At 32.6% G+C, this 14229-nt stretch overlaps 1 protein-coding gene and 1 long non-coding RNA gene across 3 annotated transcripts; both read right to left on the bottom strand.

The window, feature by feature from the left end:
- Positions 1-3103: 3103 nt before the first annotated feature.
- LOC123269867 lies at positions 3104-4163 on the bottom strand. The gene is made up of 3 exons (XM_044735761.1): positions 3879-4163; positions 3700-3798; positions 3104-3624 (listed from the first exon to the last, which is right to left on the bottom strand). Exons 1-3 carry the CDS (start codon positions 4109-4111, stop codon positions 3522-3524), a joined length of 435 nt encoding a protein of 144 aa, XP_044591696.1. The 5' UTR covers positions 4112-4163; the 3' UTR covers positions 3104-3521.
- Positions 4164-8092: 3929 nt separating this feature from the next.
- On the bottom strand, positions 8093-9261 carry LOC123269875. Of its 2 annotated transcripts, none has more exons than XR_006510481.1 (4): positions 9128-9261; positions 8561-8654; positions 8427-8489; positions 8093-8124 (listed from the first exon to the last, which is right to left on the bottom strand). It is a non-coding gene; the product is annotated as an uncharacterized LOC123269875 (long non-coding RNA). The 2 variants fall into 2 exon arrangements; XR_006510482.1 differs by lacking the exon at positions 9128-9261 and adding an exon at positions 8741-8984.
- Positions 9262-14229: the final 4968 nt, after the last annotated feature.

Below are 14229 nucleotides of genomic sequence, written 5' to 3'. Positions count from 1 at the left end.
GGAAAAACTACTTGAAATTTTTGTTACCTTCCGAAAATTTTATATTTTTTTTAACTGTTCATTAAAAAATTACTTATTTTTATTAGAAATAAGAAAAATAATTTTTTTTTTTGAAGACTATGAGATTTTTCTCATGGCGGCGAGAGTATTAAAGGTTGCTAAAAATCGAGCTGTTGTTAATTAATATTAACCTTCCGTTACTTGCGATTTCTCTAGTGTCTCACTTGTACTCACACCAACTCTATTATGTTAAGGAGTATTGGGCGGCAGAATCTCTCTATAGCGCGAGTAACGAAGGGTTAATTAAACGTGAGATTTTTTCATGGCGAGAGTAAAGAAGGTGACCCGAATAACATGGGTACTAAAGGGTTAATCAGGCATCACCCTCTACCAAACATCCGTTCAATTAATTTATAAATACTGAGACACTAGAACACTAAACTTGTCCAGTTGTTGAACTCCATAATCTAGTTTTCATACCTTTTTTTCGCAACTGACCTTATTTTGTGAGTTGTGAATCACCGAAAAATATGTCAAATCATTCACAGTTATGATGTTAATTGTAGCTCTACTTAAGGGATAAGAGGTGTATTCAGACTCACTTATTATTTTTGATGAGCCACGTATAACTTACAGTCTGTAATAAATCGTATTTATTTCACATTACGTACTGTACATGCTAATAGGTATAGTACGTGGCATTTTATATTATGATGCTGCTTCGCCCCATCTCGCGGAATGGAGGTGAACGATTACACATACTAGATCATCTAGTAAAACGCCATCTTACGGACTGAGCCGAAACCTTTTTGTTTAAAGTAAAGTTATAGCTCACAAAATAGTTTCAAAAACTAACGGCATGATGGCCGAGCGGACTAAGTCATTATCCCGTTAGTTCGTTCGTGTATCATGTCGTGAGGCGAGGGTTCGAGCCCCGACGGTTGTTCGAATAGTTCCAACACCAACCGTCGGAGATCGCTCCGGTAGCCGACTGTACTGGCATGGGTTTTCTCTGTGGTTTCCCCATCGCCACTATTCCAACAACCGATAGAAAGGGGTGAGGAATAGGGTAAATACAGTACAGAAAGCACAAGTCGGTCCACAGCCGCATTGAGAATAGAGTTATGTGCGAAAATGATATGTTGATTATAAAAGCGGAGAACATGTTGATAATAAAAAGTGGAGAACATGTTGATTATAAAAAGAGTGGAGAATATGTTGATAATAAAAGAGTTGAAAGATTGTGTTGATAATATAGAGCGGAGCATATGTTGATAATAAAGAGTTGAAAAAAAAAAAGACTATATGCGGAGAAGCTGAGACAATTAGCCTTGTAAAAACCAGAAAACGGTATACAAGTAAAACTCATAATAACAATAATAATAGTTCCAAAAACTTCCGTCTTTTCGAAAAATATACTGGTGACATCTCACGAATTTTTGTCGAACTATTTCATCACTGATGATGAAGAACTCAATGAACCGAATTAGTTCCAAATTCTGCCACGGTTTTACACAACGCATCTTAACGCCACTTAACGATATTCGGTTGAACTAACATAGCTTACTCTTTCTATAAATAGATTCATTGAATGTCTTATATTAGGTTTGTAATTATAATCAATCAAACAAACCACGTGGTAAAGCAAACTAGGTCGCATTTCATCAGCAATCGAGACCTTTACCTACACAAGTGGTATGTACATGTGATAGCTCGCCTACATCTTTTTAACGAACGTCTCCATAGCAACAGATTAATAAAAGCTCAACTACTGTCTTATCAAATTTATTTAACGACTTGAAGAGTCATGCCACCCACAAAAGTTATCTGCATTCTTATCATGTCACGCAAATACCTTGTGCGTATTATTTTTTGACTTTGAAAGCCAATTCAAATACAACGATTATTCTGGATAAATAATAATGAACTTAAGTTTTATTATTTCTTCGGTTGTAATTATTCTTAAACTTCATCTGGGATGAGTTGTCATAAGAATAAATTGACGTCGGAATCATTTAACGTTAGAATTAGTTGACGTTGGGATTTATTGACGGTGGGATGAATTAAATGTCTGGGATCAATTATCGGCACACCACGGAAACACCTTGTGCGCAGTATTTTTTGATTTTGAAAAGTTTATTAGCTCGTATTTTTGTGAGTTTTAGGACTATTAAGCCATTATTTATGCAGCCATAAGTTAGTATTGTAAGTAAGTCTTTGCATATTTAAATAGTTTCCATAAGCACTGAAATAGCATTATATCGTATATCAAGCGTATATAAATATCAACACTGTATAACAGCACAATTACTTATTAGTTGGATAGTGTAATATACAGAGCTCGAGCAGTCAAAATGTCAACAATTCGATCCCAATCCTCGATCGTAGATCTCTTTTGTCTTCTTCCTGATGAATGGAAAGACCATCCTTCAGAAGTGACAAGAAAAATTCTGGTAGAGGAGTTTCAATCACACTTACAAGCTTATCAAACGGTTGAAGGCCTAGTCATCAATATTGACAATGTAACGGCAAGATCTCAAGTCCACTCCAGCTCCGTGTGGTTCCGAATGTTCAACGATGATGATGATGAGCCAGACCTGATGAAATACTACCCAATGAAAATCCTGTTCTACGGAGAGATCACTAAATCTCAAATTTCAGAGGTGACAGCGCCTCACTAAATAGTAAGAGCTCTTGAATTTTTTAAGTCTTACAACTTTCACTTTTATGCAAATGAAACTCAATTTATTGCCAAGCCATAAGACATATGACCGTCGTCATATAAGATAATATCACCTACATTGGTCAAATAATCGTTATGGCGCGTCAGGGCGCCATCTCAATCTAGGTCTGCAGATTAGCATACAATATAAATTATATTGACCGTAAACTATAAATTACTATCATCATAAATCTATTTACCATGTTAATAAAGAATCCATTCAGACAATAAATTATTCAATTAATGTCACTTAAGCTCCGGCATTAAGTTATTCTCATCATCAGTTGTTTATTTTTCGTAGCCATTAACTGCTTAGCATTTTATAGCATCGAATTTAAAATGTCTTTTTCTTATTTTGTTTAGCTGCCGTTTCAAGGTTAGTTTATTTTTCATGTGCGGATAAGGTGGATAAAATAAAGGAACTCAATGACTCATCAAAGTTTATTTTAAGGAAGGGTATTATTAACGACTGGCTTTAAATCACAATTATTGCGAATCATAGTACACATAACGGTCAATTTAAATTAATGGTGACAAATTACTAACAATTGAGCTGGTCTATGACTTGTGTAATAAATTGTCTTCGTAAGAGAAATTAAAGCCTGTTTTAGAAAGCAGTTTCGCTCGTCAAACAAAAACCAAATTGGAAAGCATACTTTTTGCTGAATGTGTTCCGTTCGTATGAACCATGCTGCTAAGCTTGAACAGGTCTTGGTGTCGGTTTACTGAAAAGAAAATACTAGGTATAGTTTTCTCTTGAAGAACAACTGCTGTAATTGGTGGATCGATTCTCTACGACTCACCTTTTCGCAATTGGTAACAGGTAATAGGCTGTTCTAAATTCGCTCCGGTAAACTTGAACATCGTAATCATCTAATGAAACCCGGTGTTTAAGTGCGTTCCTGAAAATTCATAAAATTCAAGCAATCAGTAAGCCATTATCGTCATCAAATGTGTGTTACGTCACAGTATCTTACGGATTGCAAGGTTCTGACCCGAGAACGTCATTCATCGCTTCTATATTCTTGTCATTCATATAAAAAATGACATCAATAACGTACGAACCCACCAGCTTTCTAAAACACATCAAAATACCTTTAGTTTTACAATACATCTGTTACATCCTATCATTAATCGAATGAAAAAAAACACCCACTCTGGAAATACTTTCTCGAAGAGATATAGGATTCCGTTTTTGTTTTGGAGTTGTTTCAATTTTGCAGGCGTGTTCAATACTTGCAAAACGACCGGTTTGCCGGCGTTGACATCATTAATCACTTGTTCAGCCAGTGAGGCCAAGAATTCGTGAAACACGTGAGGATGCCATTCTGCTGGCACTACAATTGTGTCGGTCAGATTAACGTAACGAGTTACTAAACGACCAAACATTTTCAGAAATAACCAACTATTGACTAACCTAGTTCAATTTACAATCCCGGTTTTATATCGAACAGCTTAATGGCTAAACAATTGAAAAGATAATTAAACCAGGTCATTGTGCATGCTAGAATACATATTATTAATTTGAATCTCTAATTTATTACCGCTGACATGACTTGTACAAAAATTGAAACGCTATAAAAACGATTTCAACGCATTAACCCTAGTGCTCTACAACCACTTTTGCTACCATTTTATTATCAATGTCACTTATTTCTGTTACATAAATCAGTAAACTGACCGACGTCTGTGACGTAGTGATGAATTAGCCGTCACAATCAAAGGCAAGGCAACGCGTGACAAACGGTTGTTTCGATACGTTTGCGGATAGATAAAGCCGTCTAATAACTCTGATGTAATTAATTATATTAAAAACAACATTTGCTAGAAATATAGTATCATATTCAACTTTTATGGCTGTTCTAATAATTGACATACTGAACCTTGAGGCATATCAGGTTGGATCACATTTTTTGTTTATAAACTGGTTACTGCGCCAAAAGGTGACTAAACCTATATCCTTAGCTTGTCATTACGCTTGAAGTTCACTAACCTATTAAACTACTGCGCAGTTACATTAAATAAAAATAGAGGGAAATGTGTAGGTAAATAGTCACTGACCTGGGCTTACCGATTAAAATGCCAAACTAACCTACAACATTTACAATGTTTATTGAGGTAGATGAAGAATTTAGCTATTATTAAAATTGTTGGCGCATTCGATGTAATAAAGAGGACTTGGCCGTCTGATTAAAAGTTTTGTAATAAAATTTAATAAAAATAGATTTTATAGAGCACATAGGAATTTTTTTTGCCATGTAAGATACCTGCGGCAAAATATGATTTCTTATGAATACAAGTCTTTAGGCAAGCAAGCATGCAAGCCACATATCATTAGTTCACCCGTTATTAGTTGAGCTAGACCTGTTGCTTGGGTAAAACTAGAACATCTTATCTGTATGTTTATTTTACAAGCTTAGATAATATTGTAATTGCGTTTATTATCTAACAAATTGTTTAAACAATATCAAATTAAAATAAAAAGATAATCCCGTATAATTTACATTCTAATTGGGCATGAATAATCGTATGTTGGTAATGTTTGGAACGTAAATTGAACTGAAGTGACCATGACCGTGACCAAGATCGTGAAATCGTGAAATCGTGAAATTAAGTGACATGGTTAATCGGCTTTCTATTGTTGATTACAAATAGTATATTACACATCTAGGGCAGTAAAATAAGAAATGTCTCAGATCACATGTAATTGTTGTCCGAGGCGAAGCCGAGGTCAATAAACATGTGATCTGAGGCTTCTTACTGCCCATGGTGTGTATACTATTTTCTCCTTGGCGGAGGCGGAAAGCGGCATTTTCGTTTAGCGCAGCGGGAGGAAAATTGACGCTTTCCGCCCGGAGGTGAAAAAGTCAATTTTTTACAAGGCTTGTGCATGCCTACTCTGGTTCGATAGTTGTAAGTGTAAAATTCTACCTATAGGTCGTGCTACAGTTACTTGTGACAGATTTAAATTGCCAGCATCTGCTGCAAGTTTTAGGTGCAAGAAATTCGTCAGAAACCAACAAACTATTATACTATGAGAAAGTTATACACAACTCTTGAGTCAGTTTCGTGTAACACGATCTTATGCAAGGAATATACGTAGATAGAGACCCTAGATAGAAATTAAGAGTTTTGCACAAGGCCCTGCAACAGGAATCTTGTTCAAACACGTTTTCCTTAAGTTCGCACCGGTGGCAAGTAACTAAAAATAACTACACTACACCTCATTAAATTACCCCTAGTAGAAATAATCGAGTTTTCACTGGATATAAACCAGTAACTGGCCAGTGATATCGAGTAAAAACTTGAAATCGCGCCACCTACAACTAAGTCATAAACATTAGTTACACCGACAGTGTATCTTTACTAGTGTGTGTGTGTTTGTTTATTTTTTTTGTTAACCTGTACGCATCATTATTGTAATTATTATTAAAAAACAGTATAAATCAATCAAACTTAGTGTTTATTAACGTGTAAATAATTTCCAGTATATATTACAAAATGAACGCAGTAAAAAAAAATTCCACAATATATAAATTGCGACTGTGGGTATTAAAAACAAATCTCCAATTCAAAATAATTATTTTCTTATTCTATTGTTAGATTTATTATTAGTCTATCAGTCTAATGATGTTATCTATTTTATAATGTACACATAAATGAAACTTTTTTATATCATATCGTTTATTAAACATTATTTTGAATTTATTTGACAATTTTAATAACGCCTAATAACCTCAGAATTCGAAACTGACAGTTTCACTAAAGCCGCCATAATGTTTTGTTAGATTTCTAGTAAAACTGGCCAGTTACTAGACAGAAACTTGATATTACACTGGCCAGTTACTGGTTTAAGTCTAGTAAAACTGGCCAGTTACTGGCTAAAAACTTGATTTCATTTCTACTAGGGACATAATGCTGTAGTTATAATAGACGTAAATTTTCCTCGTCCACATAGCAACTCAACCTTATATATAGAATATGAGTACTAGCTGACTCAATTGAACCTCACAACTATTTTAATAATTCCTCTATAATTAAACGTTAAGGTAGCAACAAGAAAATAGGAACTCACTCTACGGTCACTGTAAGGCGGACTTACGGTTGACGATCGCACATGGCCGCTTGGTGGGCCTCGATGGCAATTATCATACTATCAGAGCGACACGATCGCTATATAAAATCGATTTCACGCTTATTTAGCGCAAGCTACTGAAATCATCGTGTAGTTTTTGTAAAATTCAGAGTAATATGTACCAAGCTAGCTTATGAGATCTTTATAGTCAGGTTAACATGGTAACAAATCTTAATGAGGTCATATTCCTGGCTGGGTATAGTTACTAAGGAAACGTATAAGCGATAAGGCAACAGGAAAAATTGAATATATCTGTTAATATAGCCGGGATAAGCCGCATTGCGGTTATCCTTAATGTTACTGCTACATAAATGCCTAAATATAAGTACGGTTAATCAAGCAAGTCCTTTTATCCTTTCAAATAATGATAAAACTGTTAGTAGATGCTACAAAATTGTCCATTTTCTAGCGCAAGACATATTTTTGAAGCTAATTGTACGCTTTACAAAAAAGGTCTCTTATGACCATTAATCGTCCACCTATGCTTACAATACAAGTATACTTACGATGTAACCTTATAACAGTGGTTTTTTGTTCTTAACTCCCAATTCAGCATCGGATGATATCATTGCGACAAAATAATGGCACAGTATACCATCATATTCTTGTACAACAGGCAAATTTAGCTATAAATGTTTACACAGCTTTTAAAATCTAGAGTATTGATATTCGAGTAACATAACTCGGGTCTAAAATTTATATTCAGTCAATGATCAGGTAGTGTAATTATACATTACGCGTCCTTCATACAATGGAACAAAAACTTCTATAGCAAAAGCCGCGGGCATCTTAGAAGTTCTCTTGACTTTTGATGGCTTTAGAATAATCAAATACTCGCTAAAGCAATCGTACCAATGTATGGTTGGCAGTGACCCAAGACATTTTGACTCAAATATTCTAATATTTATCGACAGTGACGAGAGAATGTCAAAACTATTAAAGTGATAATTGATGAGATTACTTTACTATTATTACTGCAAATGCTAATTTTATTTCCTAATTAACGTCAGATTGCACATATAGTTGCAAGTAAACAAGTTAATAAAAGAAAAATTTATAGTGAGATCTTTAATTCATTCAAACTATTTAGAAATAAAAATTACAAATACCTTATCAACGAAACTACAATCTAGGCTTATAAAAATAACTAGGTTCCTTTAAAACTGAAGAGATGATAGCTTGCGGCTTGCTGATGGTGGCATTTTTTATCATGTGAATTGCCTCTTCGATTTTCTCTTCAGCCGATTTGCACTTCCACTGGTCATGTCTGCAGAGAGAAGAGAACAACAGTTGGTTAAGACATTGAAATGTTCAAACGATGAAGACTCTTTAATGAAGAGAGTTAGTGAGCGCAATTTTTAATGTCAACAGAACCTAATGTTTTCTATTGTGCAGCCGGAACGGGTAGTCTGCATGGCAAAGATAGTAACTTCCAGGACTTTTAGGGTGAAAACAGTGCAACGTCATAAGGAGGGTATCGACGTAATTGGCGAATATAAATTCATTTAACTACGCTAAAATTTAAAGCTTAACAGAAAATGTATGAAACAAGATAGCTTTGATACTCACATTTCTTTGCACTCAGTAGACGTCAACGTAGTTGTCCGTTTTCTCATGCCGCTCATTCTGAAACTGAAAACATCATCACTTAAAACACCATTTCACTCAGACACATAAATCGATAAATCACTATTCACACTAACTGTCTAAATAAATTAGGCGCCGATAGAAATGAGCGTTGCGAAATACCAATTTAATTGACGTACAGCCAGTGGAGCCTGAACTACCGATCTGAAACTATAAGCGATCGTTTAAAGTGTCAGTCAAGGAGTAACGTTTCAGTTTGCGCCCTAAAACAAACTAACTGAAAAACTTTGGCCTACATTTTATAAATATAATTAATATAATGAAGGCTTTATCTCATGAGTCATGCGAGTATGGGGTGAGTCGTTGAAGAACAGTGACCTTTGTTTTGCTAAAGTGACTTGTTCAGCAATAAATTATATACCAAATACAGTAGCCTGTTGTGCTTCCAAGATTTCGTCGCAACAACGAACTTTTATGTTTTAATGAACGCGATACACTGACGTTCCAACCACACTCCTCTGTGGAGATAAAACCAATGACCTTGTACAAAAGCATAGCAACGGGATAGTAAACTAAGTGTTTATAAAAACTATAATAGCTTTAATCGATCACTGACAATTAGCTTAAACACCTAACACGTGTTTAATGTTCTCAAAAAAAAAAGATATGGTCTAGATACTTACTCTTATTTAAGCGTCCTGGTGCAAAATGGCAGCGGCGTTCCGCTGCACAGGGGTATATATATGCAGAGCCAATACGAATTCTTGGTATCGTGATTTTATTATTAAGAAATTTAACGCTACACTAGGCTATTAATCGCGATGTTCGTTGGCTACTAAAGTGTTTTAATGTTTATTTTATTACTTTCGGTGAGCACATTATAATAAAATAAAAGTCAGTTTTTTCAATCAATTACACTGCACTTGGCGCCCAATTTCATGGCAAACTTCTGTAGATAAAATAAGCCCACGCAGGTTAGATTTAATTGCTGATTTTTTGACGCAAAATTGACTTGCGCTTAAAACAAATTATCACGCTTATTTGGCATGAGGTTTTATATACGCGTACTTTAAAGCAATTAATTTCTAAATTTCGACTTCAGGTACCATCCATGTTGATTCCTCACAAATTTTCATACAAATTGTATGGGATTTTCTCATAACTCACTAGTAAAAGTTTTAAACTTGAAATTTAAGGGACTTTACATGTCGTACGATATTTTATTTTACTGTACATTTATTGCCCTTGTGGAAATGATTCTCTGAAAAAACTCTTGAAAAGTCTTTACAACTTTTTAAAAGTCAAATCTTCCCTGCAATTTGGGACTTTCTCGAAAAGTTCTCCAACCGGTATTTAATTTGGACTATCAAATATTTAAGTCAACTTTCTAGGTAGAAAAGAATTTTTTAACCACACGCCATCTGTTAGAATTAATTGATACTAAACATATTTTAGTCCACGAATTTACAGTTAGAATCTTTGAGTATTCTTAGCTTCTAATAGATGGCGTGTGGTTATAAAATTTTTTCCTATCTAGAGACTTGACTTAAATATTTAATAGTCCAAATTAAATACTAATTGAATTTACTCTTTGAATAGAATCTGTTTCCAACAGCAAGTTCACTTCATTTGCTGTTGATGATTTGACTTGCTCAAGTATGAGTGATTCAATACACATCGAATTATTTTCGTGATGAAAATGTTAATAATAAAAAGTTTTTACAAAACAATTGCATTAATTCTTTTGTAAAGTTTTATTTTCAATTTTCTCCAATTATGATAAGTAAATTTTTTGAACAGAAATATTTTCTTCTTTTCCTGTAAAACTGAATAAGTCTTATCAACTCTTAATAACTCTTTGGGAAAGTCCCAAATTGCAGGGAAAATTTAACTTTTGAAGAGTTTTCAAGACTTATTAAGTATTTTCTTTACTTAGCTAGAGATATAAAGACTTTCGAAAAGTCTTATTCAGAGTTGTAAAAACTTTTTACAGAGAATTATGTCCACAAGGGTGAGCAAAAATATAAAAAGCTGTAAGTGAAAATATCCTGAGATTTTATTCAGTATTTTTGTTCGTCACTCAAAAAGCTATAAAATTTTAGCACACACACATATTCGAATTTACCAATGAAAGACTGAATAAAACTTTAATAATTTCTTGTTAGCATTCTTTTATTATATAATTATTATTTATACTCTCCCGTAACAACTAATAGAAGCATCATTTATAAAAAAAAAAATCGAGCGATAAATAATACCTTAATTTATGCATGAACAAGTATGTAGCTTATCAAATATTGAACAAAGATACTGAACAAAATCTAGTCCATAAGCCTCTAGGTAAATTTCTTTCTAATCACCTACAAATCGCCATTTTGCAAAAAACAACTACAGCAGCACCTCTAAAAAAATCATTTTTCACAAAAACGCTATTAATAGCGTAACAAAATAATGAAATATTTTTATCTCTATATTTTTCCGTTAGCACAGCAATACTTGTATAAGCTCCAAACTTATAGATAAAACAAGGGTCCTAATAATATTATCAACAACAAGATGTTTTCACGATTGCTTAGTTTTTGTTTTCCTCATCAATATACGGAAAAAAAAATTTCGTTCTGGTAACGTAACTGTAGAGTTACAACTATACACAGTTTACTGGTCGTTGTAGAGTTACAGTAACAAAATGTTATTTAGTTCTGATAACTCAATGTTTTTGAGCTCTCAGAGCTCTACGGGATTGTTCTCAAAGCCAAACGGTATAGTTGGGAGCGCTCTACGTTGCGTAGTAGTGGAGTGCGCTGACATATTTCACAACCTTCTAAAGTGACAAACAGAATTATTTTGTTACTAATCCATATTATTAAAAATATATGAGGACAATTAAGTTCCCAATTTATTTATTTAAGCAAATAGGTTTTTTTTTGTCAAATTGAATTTCGTTAAAACAGTTTTGTATTTATGGTTTTTCAAGGTTCATTTGCAGTGACTGTTAATTTAATTTATTAGTTGAGTATATTGTGATAAGTGATAAGTTATCGGAATACATTAAAAAGACCCCATTGTTACGTCCTGAATTTGGACTAAATAAATTAATTAAATTTTGGTCCAAGCTTTTCAGCCTATATACCGGGATCGTATTGAGTGTTGGATTTAAAATTGAATGAATACGAAATGGCGTAAGTTTTAATAATGAAATGTATTAAATGTTTAAGGTTATAGAATGAATTCTTTAGATTGGAAATCGAACAATGTTAATTTTACAATATTAATTTACGGTACCTGGTTTACAGCTTTCTACAGATTGTGTCTTATTTCACTGATTCTAAACTTTAAAAATTATTTGAACTCTGAATTTATTGTTTAAGATTTTTGAAAGTGTGAGAACACTGTTGAACTATTTAGTCGGGACTAACGTGGTTAGTAGAAAAGTGTGAGAACACTTGTAATAGGAAGGTGTGAGGACACTTGTAGCTTCTGGAGCAGAACAGACCGTTTTGGGCGAACAAAACCCTTTTATGTTCACGAGGTTTCGAGTTGGACATAGTTTTTTTGGGGGAAAACTGCATCCAATCAGGAAGCAGTTTCCCGGAGTCCGTTCTCTTTCCTATTACATTTTCCTTAAGAAAAATGGTTAAGTCCCTCCCAAGATGCTAGTCTATATGCGTGCGCACCCACACATACACTAACATGTACATTTTCCAATTACATTTATTTATAAAAATAACTCTTAGTTATTTATTTTATTTAAATCAATAGGGATAGAAATTTTTATTAACAATGCAATTAAATTTTAATTAATAATAAAATGTGAAATTTTTTGTTTTTAAAGAATCTATAGACAACTACCACGTGGTTGTCCAAGTTACTGAATGTTCGTTACTATTTCCTCATTTGTTGTATTTGACCAAATTAAATATAATATAATTCGTTTGTTATTATCTAACCAATAATGCTAATAAATTTTAGTTAATGATAAAATCTTAAATTTTTAAGGAGTCTTTGGATAATTAAGCACATGGCTGACTGAAAGTAATTTTTACGGCATTTACACGTGGTTGTCCAAAATTATTGAATATTCATTATTTGACTATTATTGGTATTATTATTGTTTTCTCATTTATTGAATTTTTACAACAACAAGTTGCATAATTAATTTCATATAATCATCGAGAATTTTGATTCTAAGATTGATTTTCTTATTTATGGATTTTAAATTGCTGTGACCAGTACCATTAGTTTGTTATTTTATTTGATTCTAGTTATTTGATAAACAAAAATTTTGTTTTCCTTATTGCAATAATAATGTTAAAAATTAACTCGTTTATATTATTTCCGAAAATAGTTTCCATTATAGAAAAAAGATATTAATATTTTTTTAGCTTAAATAAATTTGTTTGTCATGGACTTATATATAAAAAAAAATGAAGATCATTAAAAAAGAAAAATTTGTTATCTGAAACTACATCTGGTACGATAACTTAAAATTTCAAAAGGCCTCAAGTTCAGAGTCCCTTTTTTTATGGGCCTCTTTAATGAGTATTTTATTGCCCTTTGTAGACATAAGATTAAGTCCGATGCATTTTCTTAGAAGATTTCGTTAAAAGTATTTATTTTTAGTTTTATAGTTCCAAGAAAAATGCATCTGGGTAGTATTAAGATTAAAGAACCTTTTGAAATTCGTTTGAAGAGAAAAAAATTTGAGGCTTAACCTTAATGATTTATGACCTAGTAAGGGTCCCGAAAATTCCCAGGGAAGAAGATAAAATTTTTCGGTCATACATGTGAAGTACCATTAGTTAATTGTTTTTATATGAAAAAAAAAATATTTAAACAATTTTTACTGGACGTAACACCATTTAACACAAAATAAAATTTGTTTTCGTTTATTTATCTTTTCTTGTGCATATACGGTAGTGATTTTATGTCCAATATTTATCGATATAATTAAGAAAATAAGATAATTTTGTGACGACCATATTTTTATTTTACAAATAATTTTTATTTGTAATGTAAGTTCTATTATTATTTTATTTCTATTATAATACTATTCTTATTTGTCATATAAAATTATTGTTGGCAATATAAATTCATTCTGCCGCATGTATTTATTAAATTATTAATGCTAAATCGTAAAAAAAAATTATTAAGCAGACTTCCAAAAATTTGTTATAGTCTCAAAACGATCCTGTAGAGTTGTGAGAGGTAAATAACGTTTAGCTCTCAGAGCTCAACGATGTAGAGTTGCAGGAGCCAAACGGTATTGTTACTATAAGAATACGTTAACCTACTGGAACTTTTTACAACTAACTAACAACTATAGAGTTCCTATAGCAAAATTTTTTTCTCCGCGTATGTATGAAACTCGAATCAGTAGTCATTCCATAGAGACTAGATAAGGAGCACGAACTCCCTGTATGCAAATAGGGCTACCAAAATAAGAGGGCGCTGGTGTTCGACATGAACCAAAGCGGTGGGGGAATGAGGCGGCAGTTTCAAATAGAAATAATAATACGAAATTATAAAGTAAAACATTCAAGTTGTTTAAATGGAAATAATTAAAATCAAATAAATTATAAATTAATAATAGTAAGAAATCAATATTTAAATGATAGTAATAAATGAAATTAAATACAGATTTGTGTGAAGAAATAGTATCAAATTTAAAATTAAATTATAATAAAATTGAGTCAAGTAAAGAGAATGATTTTTGTATTCTTTCAATAATTTATTATAATACAAAAATAAAAAAGTATAATTAAAATACAAATACAAATAGTTATTA

This window comes from Cotesia glomerata, linkage group LG7, assembly GCF_020080835.1.
Source record: "Cotesia glomerata isolate CgM1 linkage group LG7, MPM_Cglom_v2.3, whole genome shotgun sequence".
Classification (NCBI taxonomy): Eukaryota; Metazoa; Arthropoda; class Insecta; order Hymenoptera; family Braconidae; genus Cotesia; species Cotesia glomerata.
The sequence above is the reverse complement of the archived record's forward strand: the minus strand, read 5'-3'. Positions and strand labels throughout refer to the sequence as shown.

Coding starts and splice junctions, on each gene's coding strand:
- LOC123269867 (XM_044735761.1), bottom strand. CDS start 4,111: ATGTTTGGTCGTTTAGTAACTCGTTACGTTAATCTGACCGACACAATT. Junction 3,799..3,878: donor TTCGAGAAAGTATTTCCAGA/GTGGGTGTTTTT, acceptor GATGTGTTTTAG/AAAGCTGGTGGGTTCGTACG. Junction 3,625..3,699: donor GGGTCAGAACCTTGCAATCC/GTAAGATACTGT, acceptor ATGAATTTTCAG/GAACGCACTTAAACACCGGG.